At 49.2% G+C, this 18,922-nt stretch overlaps 1 protein-coding gene across 1 annotated transcript; it reads right to left on the reverse strand.

Annotated features, from left to right (window-relative positions):
* Positions 1-2,229: 2,229 nt before the first annotated feature.
* On the reverse strand, positions 2,230-6,595 carry LOC126642835 (zinc finger protein 260-like). Its single transcript, XM_050320798.1, has 2 exons — positions 6,271-6,595; positions 2,230-4,502 (listed from the first exon to the last, which is right to left on the reverse strand). Exon 2 carries the CDS (start codon positions 4,150-4,152, stop codon positions 2,317-2,319), a length of 1,836 nt encoding a protein of 611 aa, XP_050176755.1. The 5' UTR covers positions 4,153-4,502; positions 6,271-6,595; the 3' UTR covers positions 2,230-2,316.
* Between the last annotated feature and the right edge of the window lie 12,327 nt (positions 6,596-18,922).

Genomic DNA, 18,922 nt, shown 5'->3' on the forward strand with positions numbered 1-18,922 from the left:
ACAGCCTGCCTCCATCTCCATCCAGACAGGCCATGCTGAGTGCTGGAGACAGAACTGAGGTCATACACACGGATAGTCAAGAGTCAACGAGGCGATCCTCAGCCAAATTCCTCCTGAAATCCATGGAAACAAAGTGCATGGCTAGAAATAGGACAGCAGTTGTCTCCAGACAAGCCTTACCTGACCTACGGTGGAAGACCAGATTTCTTTCTAAAAAAGTCATCAGAGCTTGGATCTCTCTTCATTAATATAACATTTACATTGGCTTAACTCCACTGAGATCCTGAATTTACTGTACAGACTTCAGGGCAAAAGCAGACCGTGTGGGCATCCTTTTCACTTGGTGACAGAGACCACTCAGGGAATGCTGACACATGTGGGTTTCTGCATAAAACCTATGCAGTAAAAAATGAGGCAATTATTTAGATTTTAAGCATTTTATTATTATTATTTTCTTGGAGCCCTTTTAATGGGTTTAGGGAGAAAAGGTTGAAGGCTGCTTTGCTACTGTGAGGATTTGGCTTTGTTCAGTCCTGGTGTCCCTGCCCATGGCAGGGGGGATGGAAGTCGATGACCCTTAAGGTCTCTTCCAACCCAAACCATTCTGTGATTCTATGACAATCCCCAGATAAACCCATCTGGCTACCACTGGTAGCCATCTGGCTCTGCCATTGCTCACCTGTTGCACTGCATGGAGAATATATAGTGCTGTTCTGTCACTTATAGTTTATAAAAAAACCCCAAAATCAACAACAAAAAACACACCCACTTTGTTCCTTTTTTTCTTTAAATACTTGTTTATTGAAAAGGCATTACAAACTAACAGCTCTCATCTTCCCCAAAAGCTGGGACACCCACAGTGATGGAAGATCCGGTGATGTCTAGGAAAACTACTGGCACTGACTTATTGCAGGGACACAATAATTCAGCTGGCAAACCTCTCACACCAGTTCCTCTTCCTGGTAAAAGTCTCTACAGCCTGACTACGCTCAGCTAACGAAAAGGAAATAAATACCATCCATCTGGTGAGCATTTTCTTTCGCTGGCATTCTCTGCTGTACCCCTGCCCCTCCTCAAGCCAAAAGAGGCTGTTTTGTTTGGCTGGTTCGGCTCAGCCCTATTGTCCCCAAAAACGTGGTTTCCCAGCCCTGCAAAGAGATTTCTACCCAGATCCATTTTTCTAACAAGGGTGTTCTCCCCTGGAACATCCTAAACTTGTTGTTTTCCCCTGTATGTCTGCCTTCTCTGTCCCAAAAATGAATCTCCACCAGATCAGAGGGATTTGAGGGGAAACTTCATAGGAATCAGTTTATCTGCAGTTTACAGGTTCAGGGGACTGAGGTAGGCTTGCTTCTGGGACTCTGTGTACTACAGCAACATGAGGAACCCCAAAATGTGGCATTGCCAGGTGGCCACATAGAAGTGCTGCAAAGAAACCTCGGGGAGTGGCTCAGGGAATTGTGGATTTCATCCACACCTCCACTTCACCAGCGGCTTTCAAAACACAAAGATTCATCTGACCAGGGAACACTCAAACAAACCATCAGCAGTGAGTGGTAACAACTGCTGAACTGTCCATGCTTTTGAGCAGCTGCACAGTCTCCTTTACACAGGGAAGGGAAAACATCCCAATAGGGAAATCATTTACAGTTCTCTAGTCCATAAAGCCTGAAGACTTTTTCAATTATTCCTGCTATTCCTTGGTTTGAACTCGCTAAATCATGCCCAGTACAGTGACCTGGCTTAAGCCAATCTGGGAGCCTGGTTTGGAGGGACTCAGGGCTTAGAACCCTGGTCTGGCTGGCAGATGTTTCTCCCAGTGAACAAGGGTCCATCAGCCCAGCAGAATTAAGGTTTGGATCAGAGATACATGAGGGGAGAGACCTGGCCCTTGCTTTAAACCCTTGCCTAGATGGGAGAGGTTCCCTTCATCTTTCCCAGAAACACAGTAACGTAACAAAAAGAAATCCTGCCTGCTCCTCCTGGCTACATGTTGTCCACACAAGGTAATTTCGGCATGCACAACTTTGGCAGCCTTTAGCAGCACACACACACCCCATTACAAAGGATGCCAAGCTCTTATCCCTCAGCCTCCACGTGCTTGGGTCCCCAGCCCCATCCCACAGCTGTGAACCCCTGAGGGCTGTCCTCAGAAAAGTGCCAGGGGACTGTTTTCCAGCCGTCCTCTGCCTCTTGACCCCACTGAACCTTCAGGTTGACCTGCCCCCCCCCCACACACAACCATAAGGCGAGCAGTTTGTCTCCATCTCCTCCCTTTCCCAAAGGACATTCCCACAGGAGCAGGCATCCCACTGCTCAGCTCTCCTCTTCGCTCTTCAAGGGGGACGGTTCAGCATGGTGGGGCCCAGTCCCTGCGGTCTCCCCAAGATCCGAGCAGGGAGCGTTTCCCTCTCGCGCGTGGATTTTCTGGTGCCTCCTCAGGTACTTCTTCAGCCGGTAGCGCTTCCCGCAGGCCCCACACTTGTAGGCTCCCCCTCGGGAGTGGAGCAGCTGGTGTTTGATCAGGAGGCGCCTGTGCGGGAAGCACTTCCCGCACTTGGTGCACTTGCAAGGCCCCATGCGGGCGTGGATCGACTGGTGGCGGAAGAGGTTGGCCTTCTGGTTGAAGGTCTTCCCGCACTCGGGGCACTGGTAGGGCTCCTCCTTGGTGTGGATCCTCTGGTGCCGCACCAGGTTGGAGCGCTGGGTGAAGCTCTTCCCGCACTCGGGGCACTTGAAGGGCTCGCTCAGGTGGGCGCGCTGGTGCCGCGCCAGCTTGCGGCTCATGCGGAAGCTCTCCCCGCACTGCCCGCACTTGTAGGGCCCCTCGCTCGTGTGGATCTTCCTGTGCCTGGTCAGGTTCGACTTCTGGTTGAAACTCTTCCCGCACTCGGGGCAGGGAAACGCCCGCTCACCCCTGGGAGCTCCTTTTGCCGAGGGATCTTTCTTGGACGTGGATTTCTCCTGGTCCTCCAGCATCCCCTCTTTGGCGGACTGGCAGCATTCCTTCTGCTTCCTCTCTGGGCTCTGGCTCTCCTGGTGGTTGGCCTCCACAACAGGTTCCTCTTTAATCTGGATCCTTTGGATAGCACTGAGGTTTGGTTTCTGTCCGTAATGCATCCCAAAGTCAGTGCTTTCCTCTGGTTCTTCCTTCACATGGAGCACATGGTTACTGGTTATAGGGACTTCCCACTCATGCTGCCCATCAGCATCTTCTTCCTTTTTAGGCTGTCTCCCCTGTAAAGCCAGTAGTGGGATCTTTGGATGAAAGAGCTTTCCATAGTCTGGGTCTTCTGGTGGCTCTTCCTTGATGTAAAGTTTCTGGCAGGCTACTGCAGCAGTGCTTGCTGTGTCATCAGTGGGTGGTTCCGGCTCCTCCTTCACCTGGATTTTCCAAGGAAGGGTTTTTGGATTAGATGGGTTTCTAGGTATGCTACACCCCTGGGCTACATCTCCCTCACGGGCCATATTCTCCAACACACTCTCCTCTGACCTGAGAGCAAACTCAGGCTCCTCTTTAACCTGGATGACCCGGAGAGACACACTGTTGACGTGCCCCTTCTGCTTAGCGTGATTCCTCTGGTGGACATCGAAATACCTCTTGGTGCTCAAGCTCTTCCCGCACTCCGTGCAGATGAAAGGTCCCCCCTGGAGGTGGATCTTCTGGTGAGCCACCAGCGTGGCCCTTTGCCCAAAGCACCTGCCGCACTCGGGGCATTTGAAGGGCTTCTCCCTCCTGTGGATCTCCCTGTGGGTGGCGAGGGTGGCCCTCTTCACAAAGCCCTTCCCGCACTCCGCGCAGGCGAACGGTCTCCTCTCCCTGTGGGTGCGCATGTGGATGCTGAAGTAGATCCTGGTGCTCGGGCTCTTCCCGCAGCGGGCGCAGGGGAAGGGGCCCCCCTTGGCGTGTGTCCTCTGGTGGGCAGCCAGGCACACCTCCAGCTGGAAGCAGCGCCCACACTCCCCACAGCAGAAGGGTCTCTCTGCCGTGTGGACGCTCTGGTGGGCGCTGAGGTGGCCCCGGGTGGTGAAGAGCTCCTCGGCCGCGTGGATCCGCTGGTGTCTCTTCAGGTTCCCCTTCTTGCTGAAGGATTTCCCACACTCCTGACACGGGTGGGTCCTTGGCACCCTGTGCTTAACCACGCCCTTCATGGCAGCGGTGCCCCAGTACCCTGCACCCCGTGGGGCTGCCAAGCAGCTGGTGGGTACAACAGAGCCACGGAGTTATGGGCATGGACCGTCTGTGGGGATACAAAAACCATCAGGACACACACATCAAAGTGTACTTCAATGGATGCACTTTATTCCCGGTAGGATAAGGGTGTATGCCATGCTGTATGCCAGCTCTGGGCCAACACGGACTGTGTGGTCTTCTTCCTCATTCCTCATCCTTGCAGACTCAATGTTTGTAACTCCATCTCCTGCCTCCTCTCATCTGGACAGGCTTCTCTGGCATTCCTGGAAAGGTATCTCTGGTATTCCCGGAGACTTGAATTGCCAGACTGAAAAAATAAAGCGGAAATAATTAGGTTATTATTTCTTCTCCACCTCCTGTGTTCACTGTGTCAACACAACAGGTGACATCCGAGATCTGTGAAGCCACAGCCCCAGCTGGACAGCAGCAGAGAGAGAAGGAACAGGATGATTTCCCTTGGCAATGGGGAACCTGTGATGCACTGACTGCTATAATGACACAGAGGTTTTGGGTCTTCTATTGCTGCACTAGTGATTTACTCTTAGAACAGCCCTCTGTCCTTTGAGCAAGGAGATATGTAAGTTAATAAGTTAATTAAGTAATGTACTTTGCATTTCAATTAAACTCATTTTTGGGGAGTGACTCTGCAGCAACTGAAATCCCCTGAACTCAGAAGAAAACCCAAACTTGGCATCTCTTGCAAAACTGGGGTGTCCTGCTTTGGGCAGGCAGATCTCCATGCACAGGGGAGGACTAGTCAGTGGTGTCCTCAGTGGGCAGCTGGAGAAGGGAGACATGGAAAGTTGAAAGGCCTTTGTCCTCCTCAAAGGGGTTCAACTGGCAGAAAGGTCTTATTCCTAAGTATTTCCATTAGAAAATAACTCTCCTGTCAGGAGTGTGAACTGCTAGCAGGGAAAGGAGCCAGAAAGGCTGAGGGGAGGAAGACCAGCGGTGCTGGAGATGCCTGTCAACAAGAGCATGAGTGGCTGGGCAGCATTTCACTGATGGTACTGATGGCTGAAGGTGAGGCTCCCAAAATCTCCAGTTATGGGGCAGGAGGCCAGCAAGGACACATGCTGCCAATGTCACCTCCTCCCTGGAGGTCTGGGATGCTGTGGCTGAGAAGATGAGTCGCTGGGGAGCTTGTCACTGAAGTGCAGGGGTGGGGAGTGGGGATGCCATGGGTCAGGGGGCAAGTGGTGGGAGATGTGGAGTATAAACATCCAGGCACAACTGTGGTGCAGAGTTTGCAGCTACATGGCCCTCGGAGGAGAGGGCTCAGAGCAGTCAATGAAGATTTCAATTATAATGGGGAAGATTACTTCAGATTCAGTCACGTTTCCCCTCCAGCTGATCCATCTGGATCCCCACTGACACTGGGGAGCTATGACCAGAACACAAGGGTGCTCCTGTCCGAGTTGAGTGTTCCATGTTGGTACAGAGGAACCACAGGAAAGCAAAATTGATGATAATTATGATGGTGATGATGATGATAATAACGATAATGATGATGATGATAATAACAGTAATAATAAAACCAACAAAAAAATCAACTACCTGAAAAGTTATACTGAGCCAGGAGAGACAAAACACACCCACTTGGAGCAGGAACGGGGTTAAGCATTTGCTGTTGGAGGGGAGGGGCCAGGACTTCTCCATAGGTGGGGGAGCAGCTGTGTGACAATTCAACAGGTTTTATTTGAACGCAGACAAAGCCTCGGCAGCAGCCAGGCTGGAAAGAGGACTCAGAAAAGTTCAGCACTGTGTTTTTATTAAGGAAGGTCACGAACCCCTGAGTGGGCGGTGGATTGAGGCCTCCCGGCACCAAGGACCGTCCGGTGGGGTGTGGGTGATGGGGCGAACACGGTCGGCCGCAGATGCCGGTGGCTCACTGCGGTGTCCTCGCCACGGATGCCCTCGCCGGCCCCTTTACGGGCACCTCTCGCCACCAGCAGCGTTTCAGCTGCCCGGATTTTTGGCAAAACCCAACAGATCCTTTAAAAAGGGTAAAAGAAGAATCTCCTGTCTGCTTGCTTTCCTTTTGGGGGCTACAGGGACGAACGAACGCCTCTTACCTGAGCGGTGCCTCAGGTTCGGGCGGGCACCTCCCTCCTCCGGAGCATCCTCGGCGGCACAGCCGTGTGACCGCACTGGAAGCTGTGTGGAGAACAGAGCTTAAAGGAAGTCTGTGGCCAGAGCAGAGAGAGCTACCGGAGGAAGGGTGAAGCCAAACAAAGCCGAAGAGCAAAGGTTGGCGGAGCATGGAGGGGGACAGGGAAGATGCTCTCAGCTCGCAACGCCCGGAGGGATTTCCACGCCACCGCCAAGGTGCTGGCGGGAGCGCTGGGAGGGAGCGGAGGGGAATTTCTCCCTAATGAATCTTTCTTCTGCACCGCTATGTTGGTGGGAAGCTGGAAGGGTCCCCGGCTTGCGCTGCCTTCTGGGAATTGTAGTTCCCGCTCTACATCTCTGGTCCCCATCCCACCCTCCCTGCTTTGGCCCCCGGGTCAGCATCGGGACATTTCCCTCTTCCCCAGATGAGAGTGTTCCTTTTTGTTGTTGTTGTCGTGGGAAGGAAAACATCCTGAGGCACTGCAAGCATCCTTCTTCCCTCCCGGGCTCATTGTCTGGGACTTACTCCAGGAAGTGTCAGGCGAGGAAAGATGCATTCCAGGGAGTATTCCTGTGTCTGTAGCAGTTTGCAATCTCCCTTGGAGGGGTGGCAGTCATCGAGGCTTGTTCCTATTTTCCAGAAAAGGATCCCTTAAATGCTCAGTGACAGCACGGAAGGAGTGAGTGGGTTTGACAAGGGTAGGTGCTGAGGCACGTGGAGTAGATTTAGCAGAGGGATGAGCACAGCCTGGGAGAGGCTGAGCCTCAGCAGGACCTCATGGGATGCACCCAAACCTTCCTGAATCTGCCCTGCACAATGAGGCTCAGAGGATCAGCAGGAAGCTCTAAGCCCAGGATGGTTCCCTGTGAGGGTTTTAGGAGCATGGGAATGATGAAAAGCTGCTGCAGCATGACTCTTCCCTGGGGCAGTCACTAGGTGCTGTCCTATGTCTCTGAGGAAGGACAATAACACTCATTCCTGCATCCACCAGCACCTCCAGTCCTGTCCTAAATATGACACAAGGCTGCAAACATGCTGTTCTCCTCCTCTCTGACTCAGGGAAACTGAGGCAGGAGATGGTGAGGTGTCTGGCTTCCTGGAGTTCAGATTTACTCTACACTCTGTACATGCCTGGGCTAAAGTCTCCTGATGTGTTTCCTACCCCAGTACAAACCAGCAGTAGGAGGCAGCAGCACCAGTTTGAAGGTGCACCTACATTCCAGCTTGTATCCCAGACCAGAGAGGAAAGAAGTCATGAAAATTCAACCATCTTTACACCAGCACATGCACAGAGAAGACACACAAGCCTCATTCAGTTTGCCTTACTGAAGGTGGTCAGCTTTGAGGCACAAGTGCCACAGCAGGTCCCTGGCAGGCAGGAGAGACCACAGCAGACCCCAAGTCATGTTCAGGACTCCTTAGGGCAACATGCCCCGCTTTCCATCCTTCCTGTTTCCATAACACCTTCCCAGAGTCCTGCTCAATTCCAGTCAGCAGCCCCATCAACCAGCTCATCTGGATGTGTGGCTCCATGGAGGGTGAGAGGTTGGGACAGGACACGGATGAGGGGCTGACATGGAACAGCTGAGAGGGGCATGTTTGTGTGACTCCTTTGCTGCCAGAAAGTTCTGGAGGAGGGGTCAGGATCCTACCACTCCATCTGTGTCAGTGTCCATTCATCCACTTGGGCACAACTTACCTTACTCCAAAGTGGGCACCTCTACCAGGGCAGTTGACTTGTGCCCTCAGAGCTCCTGTTTCTCTCCCTTGACATCTGCATTTTCCCAGCTCGTCCTCTCCTTCAAACAAGCCACACCTGCCTGATGTCCCCTCAGGCCCATGCCAAGCCCCAAAATCCAAGAAAAGTGAGATAAAATATTCCCTGATATGATCCCAAGGTTTTGCTCATGTGGTCAAAACCAGACTCAGAGCACCTTATGTTCATCCCCAAAAGGGCTTCGTGGACAAAGCTGTCAGGGCAGAGTTAGGCTGTGTCCAAAAATGCCTCTTCCTAAGCCCAGTTTGGAAGTGGTAGCCCCCAGGCCTGAACAGTCTCTGCTATCCCAGGGAAACCCACATTGGAAGCGCAGCTGTGCCATCAGCTGCCTCTGCAATGCACCACTAGATGCCAGTGAAAGCTCTTCCTGGTTGTCCTGCTTAGAAAACCTCACACTTTGGGCAATTTGCTTTGTTATATTGTGGGGTTTTTGCGTTTGGGTTTTTTTTTAAAAGTAGTCCTTCACTTTTGATCTAATAAAGTCTCCTTACAGTTAGGCAACTTGTATGAATATATGTGAATGTGTTTTGTTCACATCCTCTCTCTGTTTCTCCATTTCTTTCTCTGTTTCTCAAATATTTATTATCTATTTGCTGTTGTTTGCTATTATTTAAATGAGAACTATTTCCCAGTGTGCCCCCAGACCACGATCACACCCCCAACCTCCTTTCCTCATCCCCCTTCCTCTCAGACACTCCAATCCCCAAACCTGCCAAATCCCCAACCCACCTCATCATGACCTGATGTCCTGACATGGACAGTCATTTCAAGAAACATCCAGGTGTTGGCATGGCATATCCAAGCCCTGCCCTCTTTTGGGAGATGATTCCTCACAGCACATCACCAAAAGGCAAGATGTAGGTCCAGCTTATCCAGCTCTGGGAATAATAGCCTGGAGGAACAGACCTGCACAGAGCTGGGAAGGGTATCAATTTAGCAGTTTAGTGCAGAAGTGCCTATAACTTGCAGATGTTTGGTGGGAAGGTGAAATGAATCAAACGATAAAAGAAACCCTCCATGGAGAGTGGGTAAAAATTAAACAAATCCCACAGCCCTGTGCAGCATTAATCCCTGTGCTGCACTTCCCTGGTGTAGAGATCTGTATAGGACTGAAATGATCTCACATTCTGTCTTACAGTGCCTGGAGTTCTGCACTTTGCAGAAAATAACCTGTCCCGTGTTACCCTCTCACATTTTCGCAGGGTCTGAGCCTTTGAGCAGCCGCCAGGCTTTGCACACACCATTATTTTCACCTGGCTGGGCTAGCTCCAAGTGTCTTGGACTGTCCCACAGGCAGTCAGAGTGAGCACAAAGCTCAGCAGCTACCCAGGCTTCAGCAGGAGTGTGTGTTTGTGTCCTCCCTCTCATGGCAGAGAACCCCCAGGGTTGGGATCACCTTCCCTTTTGGGCAGGTTGCGTGTTGGTGCTGATTTCTCCTCCAAAATCTGGTGCACCTCTCACTCTCCTGAGTGCCTGATGCTGGCTGCCACTGGAGACAAGATGTTAGACTTGATGGGGTAAAGATCTGATCGGGATTGGCACCTTCTGTGTTGCTTTTTCAGACAAACCCAACTCTGTATCCGAGAGGGCTGCAGAGGAGAAGTGAGAACTAAATTTAAGCCAAGCTGTCATATGCTCCAGTGCCTGATTAATTATTCAGTGAAAGAAAAATGGAATTTGGCAAAATAAAGGAGGACGGGTAAACGAAATCTTCACTCTGCTTTAGAAGGAATTATTGCCTCAGGTTTTATTAAAGATGCCACAGTTAATCACGTCAGGAGGCTTGAGGGTGAGAGGTGGGTTGTTGTGCTGGGTACACACAAGGCAGGAGGGATGGACAGTTCAGTGTGGAGAGATAAGGCAGCAGGGAGCCCAGTTATTTGTTCAGGTGAGTCCAGGATTGTTCCTGAGATTTGCAAATATGATAGGTGCCAGATGAGGCTGTTACTCTGCAGATTGTTTTTATTAATTTAGGAAACAGCTCTCACAGCAAGGAAAATGTGATACAAGAGAATAAAGTGTTCAAAATGACAACTAATTTTCTATGCTATTCCAAACTCTCTGCTTTTGTTTAATTGCTTTAGAGCTTCTGATTAGCAAGGCAAGCTTTTCTTTTTTTGGCCCACATCTCCTACAGCTTCGTTGTGCAGCCCAAGCCCACGGTTTCCCCTCCTGCTGCCATGAAAACAACTGCAGTGTCTGTGGCTTCTTCCACATCCACCATATTCATCTGATAAGAGCTTTAAATGAAAAACTGGTTTAAGCACAAGTGGCCTCAGCACTGATTTCAACCTGGGCAGATCAGAGTGACCCATCTGCTTTTGTGTCCTACAAGCAAAGGGCTTTTTGTTCCCGAAGGGTCAGTTGTTTGGGTTTGTTTTCCTGGGGAGAGCTGCAGTCAGGGCTGGTGACTCCCTCCCCCTCTGTCAGGAAGGAAAAGGAAGGATTATGACTGATGCCCTCAAACCAGAAACCCCTCCTTGCCCTACCCTGGTGAGCAGGAAATGGGGATGTTACAAGGACCTCAGTACCTGCCCCTGCACCTATCACCCTTTCATCCCCTGAGTCCCACTCTCTTCACTCTGGTTGCAACTTTCTTTCCCAAAACAACAATCCCATTACAGGAGAACATAAAAATAAACCCCCAAAACCCCAGCTGGAAATGCCTGAATGACACGCCCAAGGTTGAACAGCACGTCAGCAGCACAGCAACCTCTCAGAGGTTGGTGTAAGGCAGCACAGCTCTGCTGTGTAACAGAGCAGCCTTCCCAGGGCCTTTCTAACACAACAGCTGCTGGTCAGTGCTCTCACTCTCCTGTCCTCATCCTTCCTCCTCAACAAACCCCGTAGGTCCTGCCTGCCAATAATCACGTGCAATGAAATGGTAGCTGCTCGAGTAGTGAGTGCTACTTGTAATCTGATGTGTTTCAGTCCCCACATCCCACTGAGAGGGAACCAGAGAGGTACCCCTGGGACTGGCAGGTGTCTTCCAAGTCCAGATCATAAAGTAGAGCCTGGTCATGAGCCTGCCCTGTGCTGGTGCCTCAGTTTCCCTGCCTGAAGGGAATTGGCATTTCCAAGAAGGGGAAGCCTTTGCTTTCAAATCCCTGCAGCAGTGGCAGGCTCCCTGGTCGTGAGAGAAGCTTATATTCAGTGAAGGAATTTCAAGGCCATGAATCATCTGCTCTAATTTAGACATCTGCCTTAGGCTGAGATGAATCACACCCCAGGCCTGCCTGATTTGGTTTCTGCATGCTACCTGGGAAACCTGGCTCAGGCAGCCCTGCACTATTGCCAAGTAAATCCCGCTGTCAGCAGGTCCCTGAAGGACCAAACCCTGATGTGCTGGTTCCCTTCTTCCCCCACCTCTTACCCACCCCACTCCTCTCTGGGATTTGTCAGTGGAGACTAAAGGGAAGAGGCAGGTGTGAATTTCCTCACCAGGAGGCCAAGGAGGTGTTGTGCCTCCTCTGACCTGCCGTGTCACAGGGTGCAGGGCTGGGGGAAGCCCAGTGTGCCCCGAGCCCTGAGGGCTGTGAACAGCTGTGGGAAAGCTGCTGATAAATGTCTAACTGAATGCCCAGGGCTGCCCTGTGTGATGGTGATGACAATTGCATCTTTGTGTACACCCACACAAACACCTCCTGTTCTCCCTTTCCGCACCCTCTGATGGCCAAGGTGGTTTGTCCTAAGATAAGAACATTTTGGCTTTAAACAGAAATGACTAAGTTTAGATTAGGTATTAGGAACAAATTCTTCACTGTGAGTGTGGTGAGGCCCTGGCACAGCTTGCCTAGAGAAAATTCCTGGAAGTGTCCAAGGCCAGGTTGGACAGGGCTTGGAGCACCCTGGGATAGTGGAAGCTGTCCCTGTCTGTGGCAGAAGGGTGGAACAACCCTAACCCAACCCAAACTGTTTTATGATTCTATGAACAGCAAGTGAATACTGCAGAAGGAGCTGTCTGGCTGCTCCTATAAATAATGCAGTTCCAGAAATGGGGAAGATGAACTGTTTGTGCTTGACTTTGGTGAAAAATGGGATAAAATGCTGCTGGAGACTGGGCCAGCCAGAAAAACCGTTGTGATAATGTTGCAGGCAGCTTCTGGGTGGATCCCACACCTGGCAGGGATGCCTGCAGGGCACGTCAAGCTCCAAGACAGGGAATGCTCCCTTTTTAATGGTTAGTAAAAAGCACTACAGTCTTATCAAATACAGAGGGAAGATCCTAAAATAGCTCCATAGGCACCGCATTGCTTTGTAATTGTGAGTTCTGAAGGGCCAGAGATAGTAAACCTGCTGATATTATAATCCTTTAGACACAGACTGCTGACCAAATCTGAGACTGTGGCCAAGTTGCACCTGGACTTCTCTGAGAAGTTCAGACAGCAAAGGGATCTCACTGAAGCTCGTGACTCAACAGAAGGGACCATAACCCAACTTTACTATAACCCAAAATAATCTCTATAAAATGAAATAATCTATAATCTAAACTGTATAGATCATAGAGTAGTTATTTAGACACTACATTGGCAATATTAAGGTAGTGTATTAGCAATAAATCTAATCATAATCATCCAGATAAACGCTGTGTCCTATTGTCATGCTTTGCCTTCTAGTGTAGAGAACATTTCCTTCCTCCTTGCATTGCTTCTTGAATACATCCTCCACATAGTAAAAATACATCCTAGGAGAGAAGCACCACTCACTCCCCTGGACCAAGGAAAACAGTAACCTCACACTGAAATCCTAAGCCTGTGCTTGAAAGACCAGCTTCCTTTGGCACGGGGCAGCTGTTGCTTCTTCTTTTAGATACAGTTTGGTTTAATCCCTCTGATCCTCTCTATCACCCTCCTCAAGAATCATTTACTCTCCTTCACTTGAGAAAAAATAAACAAGATTTCTATTTTTTTAAAGTGTACAGGTCTACTTAATAAGGATAATGAAGTCATTTTTGGAAGGTAGAAACACTCACACTTTCAAAGTGGTTTTATCCATCTACAGAGGACCAACTGACTGGTGAACAGAAAAATCCAAGCAAGGCCTTTCATCAGCTTTTGTGACTTCCTCAGGGACCTAGTGAGTAGTCCACAAATTTATCTCTTTTAAATCATGTGAAAAGACAGAGGAATTAAAGTCTTCATCCATCAAAGCTTTACTCTCATGTTTAGGGTGAGCTTTTTAGCCAACAGCTGGAAAACCCTATGGATTTCAGCCAAGAAGCCTTAAAAAACAAACTTGCTGATGAAGAAATGGGGTGGAAATCCTTCCAGCATGACATGGAAGCCAAATGTTTTAGGAAAAACATGTCTGTGAGCCTTCTGGCTCCAGGATATTTAGGACCAGTACCTCGCGTGCTCCTGCTGATTCAGTCACCACCCTGAAAGGAGACCCCCAGAGCACTACTGGCACTTCTGCATCCTCAAGGCTTCACATCACGAGACACCCAGCAAAGATGTCAGCTGTTTATAAATGTTTTGCCAGCTGTTTATAAATATTTAGCATCTTTCCCAGGTGAGGGGTCATGGTGAAGTGCCCACGTTTGCAGAGCACAGCTGTGGGCAGCGTGAGCTTACACCAGTCATGGGGATTTGCTGGGTGCCTGCTCAGGGGAGAAGAGACCATTGACATTTGAAGGTTTGTTGTCTTACACTTCTTCTAGAGGCGGAGAAAATGAGTGGCATCCTGGTTCTTGTATTTTATATGCTACTTCAAAGGAGGGGATGCTTTAAAGGACACAAAGGAGGGCTGGGAATGAAAAAAAGCCCTTGTTATCCTGGTTTTCCTTGTTATCTGCTCAGTTAGTGTGGGCTGTGATGTGCTGTCAGGCAGCTGTAGCTCTGAATGGCATCAGAAACACCTTCACTCATCTCTAATGCTCTCCCATTTTCTTTGGAGCAAGCCAAGTCCTTTATTTAAAGCAAAACCTTGAGCAAGCACTGGCTTTCAAAATTAACAAAATGCTGACATTCAACACCAATCTTTGGCAAGAGCAGAGTAGATGTGAAAAGAACCCAAGTAGCTTTGCTCTTTGAATGGGTCATTTCACTCGCTGTGCAATTAATTTGAAGCTCTTGAAATCTTGTTTGTAACCACCACAGTCAGGCAAGAGAGCTCTTATCATCCAGGAACAGCAAGAGAAATAAATGGGGTCTATTTATCTGCAGAATAATCAATACACCTTGAATCCTGGGTTCAGTTTTGGGCCCCTCACTGCAAGAAGGACATTGAGGGGCTGGAGTGGGTCCAGAGAAGGGAACAGAGCTGGTGAAGGGTCTGGAGCACAGGTCTGATGAGGAGCTGCTGAGGGAGCTGGAGGGGCTCAGCCTGGAGAAAAGGAGAATCGGGAGAGGACCTTGTCATTCTCTACAGCTTCCTGAAAGGAGGGTGTAGCCAGGTGGGCGTTGGTCTCCTCTGCCAGGTAACAAGTCATAGGACAAGAAGAAACAGCCTTAATTTCTACCTGGGGAGGTTTAAATCGGATATTTGGGAAAATTTCTGCACTAGGAGGGTGGTCAGGCACTGGAACAGGCTGCCCAGGGAAGCAGTGGAATCCTTGTCCCTGCAAGGGTTCAAAAAACATGTGGATGTGGCACCTGGGACATGGTTTAGTGGTGGGCTTGGCAGTGCTGGGTTAATGGTTGGACTTGATCTTAGAGGTCTTTTTCAACCTTAATGATTCCAAGATTCTATGGTAAGGGCATGGATCAGTGGCTCAGTGTCCAACCAGCAGCCAGTGACAAGCAGAGTGCCACAAGTGCCACCACCAAGTGCCACATTGTCCAGCATGTTCCTGATCTCCAGTTAAGAGCAGGAACAGCTGCCCAGTGAGGTAGTGCCATGTCTATCCCTGCAGATTGTCAGTGCCCTGAGAAACCTTCTCTGCCCTCAGACCACTCAAGATCCCCTCCAGCCTGAACTAACTCATGATCCTAAGATCCTGTCATGCAGCCAATATCGGCACTAGGCTCAGAAAATCACCACCTGACACAACATTAAGGCAAGTGCCTGGAATATTTCTTCCTCCTCAATAAAGAGAAGCCCTGTGGAGCAGTGGTGCACCTGAGCACATCACTGGTACCTGGGTCTGTCTCACTTTGCTGGGAATCTCTTACTGAGAATTCAGAGCAAGACTGGTTTTCTTACCTCTTCTTTCATTTGCTTCTCAGGCCATAAATAGATTTAGTTTGTGTGTGCAAATATAAAACCCTGTGGTGTCCATGGTGGTATCAAATTGTTCTCCAGGAAAGTAAAGGGAGTTCAACAGATAGTTAATTACTGTATTTAAAAGGATTTCACAGAATCACAGACTGGTTGAGGTTGGAAGGGGATTGATCTCTGGAGGTCATCTGGTCCAAACCCTGTCAAGCAGGGCCACCCAGAGATGGTTGCTCAGGACCATGTCCAGATGACTTGAATACTTCCAATTTCTATGATTTTTAGTCTAAAAAAAAATTGCTTTTACACTCTGAGTTGTCCCAGCTTTAAAAAGAAAGAGGATGCTCTTCAGCTGCTTCATTCTGGGCTCCACAAAGAACTGCTCCAGCTCCCTGACTGATACAGATGGTAATTGTGTGACAGCGAGTCTCATTTAATGTGAACCCAAGCTCTCTCCTCCTGCTCTGTGGACTGGGCTGAGTTAGCAGCTTTTGCTGCAGAACTGAAACCACGAGGACTTTCCACAGAAGCACAACAGCTGAAAACTCAATCCCCTGTTGTTACTCCAGGGCTCTTTCTGTGCAGGGGGAAGCAGTCACTGCCCTCTCCGCCCGTGCAGGCGAACTGCCATGGTTATATAAACACGGGCTGTGTCCCTGGAGAGTGAAGTGCTGTCAGCAAATCAGTGGATGGCTCTCCCGTTGAAAGGAGCAGATGGTGCTTATTAATGGGATGAGCACCATAAAAGAAACCTTTGAAGTGCCAGGGGTTTGTTGTTCTGCTGTTGAAGTCAATGGAACTTTAACGCCGTGGTTCCTGCTGGAGTGGAACCAGGCTCTCCCCATTGATCTTGAAGAATATGCTCAGGCAGAAGAGAGACTGCTCTTCCAGTCCTCCAAATTTGCTTAGGTCAGAGCTTTTCTGCTGTGGTGTTTTGTAGGGGGTGTCTGTGCTGTGTTCCAAGCAGCCTCCACTTGCACGAGTGTCTGCCCTGTGAAGTGCCAGCCCCAGTCCTGACACGGGGCTGTGGGGTGTGATCCTTGAGCAGGTGTCTGCTCAGCCTCCAGACCCAGAAATGCAGATATTTCTCTTCCTACCTGACCCTGAGATTCCCCATCCCTGAAAGTGTTCAAGGCCAGGTCGGACAGGGCTTGGAGCAACCTGGTCTAGTGGAAGGTGTCCGTGCCCATTGGAAAAGATGAGCTTTAAGGTGGCTCCCAACTCAAACCATTCTGTGATTTTATGATTCCATGACTCAGCCCCTGCTGTGGTTGTGCCATCCTTGCACCCATGTCTGATCTGCTGGCACAGGACAGTGGCACAGGAGGGAGAGATCCTGCTGTCACACAAACCAGAGCTGCTGCGTGTGGAGGAGCCCTCAGGCACCCCAGCCCTGCAGATCACTGGAGCCTGGGAAAACATCCCAATGCACATTCTTAGGCACCTCTATATGCAGTATCAAAGTGGTGGCACTACAAATCATTGTAATCCTCAGCTTTGGATCCCCCACAAAGCCCTTGCAGGGCTGTCCCACTCTTGCTGCTCCCTGGCAGAGGATTGGGAAGGGCAGGCCAGTGCCAGTATCTCCAGTTTCACCAGCAGGGAAACCAAGGTCCAGAACAACTTTCCTCCATGCTATAAAACACTAACACACTGCTGGAAACTAGACCCAATTTTCCATCCACTTTCCTCTATGTGTGTAGGGGTAAGGACAGGACACACAGATTATAGTGCTTTAATACCTCTAAGAATGATTTTAAAAGAGTTTTATATCGTTGCTAGTGGCCAGTTCTTTCTGAAAGGCTAAACAGAGATCAGTGACTCATCCTGGCTAGAAGCATCCCTCTCTTCTGTGTTACCTTGGCACAATCCTGCAGAAGAAGCAGTGGCACTGCATTTTTTTTGCCTGCTGGTTTTTGCATGAAGACAGCTTTATCCAAACGAGCCAACCTTTAAATCTTTCTTGTATGAAATAAAGTGGTCACGTTTTTCTGGGATGTCTAACACCTGCTTAAAAACCTCCAGGGATGGAGAAGCTCCAGCTTCACCAGTCAATAAATCCCAGTGTTTCTTCCAGAAAGAAGCAGAATTTATGTCACAGTCTTTCTAATGCTTGGTAATGAGCTCCTGACGTCTCCCTTTGTGAGGGAGGCTGGATTGTGTCTATTTAGTAGAGCGTGTTTCACTGTGCTTTTGCAAAGTGGAAACGTGGTGTTTCTGAAACAAATGGGGCTGTTTATCCAACAGCAAATCCACAGAGGTGGCACAATCCCAGCCATGTGCTTGTAAATTATTTCCAAGTTTCGACTCCATATTCCTCCTTCTTGCTGCCTTGGCTGCTCCTTGCAGCTCTGATTCATCTTGCTGTGGAGCAGATCCCGATAACTTTGGGATGCAAAGCACAGTGAGCAGCGCATTGGGATACAGCTCTGAGCTAACTTGGTCTGCAAAGGGTCTCGTTGGTGTTTGTGGGACTGATTTGGAAAGACAGTGAGGCCTTGGCTCAGTGGATTAAACATAAATATTTCATGTCTTCTGAGATGCTCTGCCCCAGCAGCTTCCAACGTTTGCTCCAGGGAAGCACGAGCCCCTAAAGGCTCAAGACTCCCTTCCCTGTGTGGGTATCCTGAATGCCTCAAAGCTGTGCAAAAGGCAATAAAAACCTACATTTAAGCACCTAACTTGAATATTCTTTGATATGAGAGCGAGTGTACGAGGTGTGCTCATAGAAAATACAGCCAGTTACTTCCATGTGATCCAAAAGTCCCCACAGATTGTTATTTTCACAGGGACACTCAGGAGGCCACTCTGCTACTGATGGAGGTGCAGAAGAGAGCGTTTTCCTGGGGAATCACTGGATGTCCCAAAGGATGATATTTATTCTGGAAAGCTGTTTCTTTCAATAACTTGAAGGCTTTGACCTTTTTTTTGAGAAAAGCAACAGTCAGAAATGAAGATGCTTGTCAGGATTTAGAATTTCTCAGTGTATTTTTATCAGTAGATGGAGCATTTTTTTTTTCCAAGGCAAAGATAACAGGACCTGTGAAATCTGTCAGATTGGAGCTCATGTCAGCTGCTCCTTAGAGATGCTGGTTGAACAGGCCAGACTTTAAACGTTAAAGTTAAAACTCTTTCTAAAATAATGAAAGCTGTTAAAAAGGATTAAAAAAAAAAAAAAAAAGGTTTGCTGTGCTTTATCTTTCTCTTTCAAAGAAACTTGAGATTCCCCATAATAATGGGATTTCAAGCAGTGTAACAGAGAGTGAGACGGAATGACTGAGGTTCTTAGGAACATCAGAAGTGTTTGGTCACACTGCAAAGAGGAATTAAATGGTCAATACAGTGAGAAAAATCAGGACTGTAGTAAAATAAAGCCAATCTATAGGAAGCAACTGTCCATCCTAACAAAGCATATGGCTGAGTTAATCACTGTAGAGTCCTTTGTTGTCAAAAGGGAAAATAATCTCTTTCCCATCGTGATTCATCTGGCCTGTTTCGGCTCGTGCCTGAGCTGTGCCTCAGGACCCTCTGACCAAATTTCACCAGACCTCTGCTGGTTTCAGAAGGCCTGAAGGTGCTTAACTCACCTGGAGGCAGATACTGGCCAGGTATTTACTCCGAACTGAATATTCCTCCCTCCGGCTGTCCCAGCCTTTGCGAATTGGAAGGTTTTTCACAGAAG

This window comes from Myiozetetes cayanensis, unplaced genomic scaffold (assembly GCF_022539395.1).
Source record: "Myiozetetes cayanensis isolate MyiCay16 unplaced genomic scaffold, myiCay2020 scf1, whole genome shotgun sequence".
NCBI lineage: Eukaryota > Metazoa > Chordata > Aves > Passeriformes > Tyrannidae > Myiozetetes > Myiozetetes cayanensis.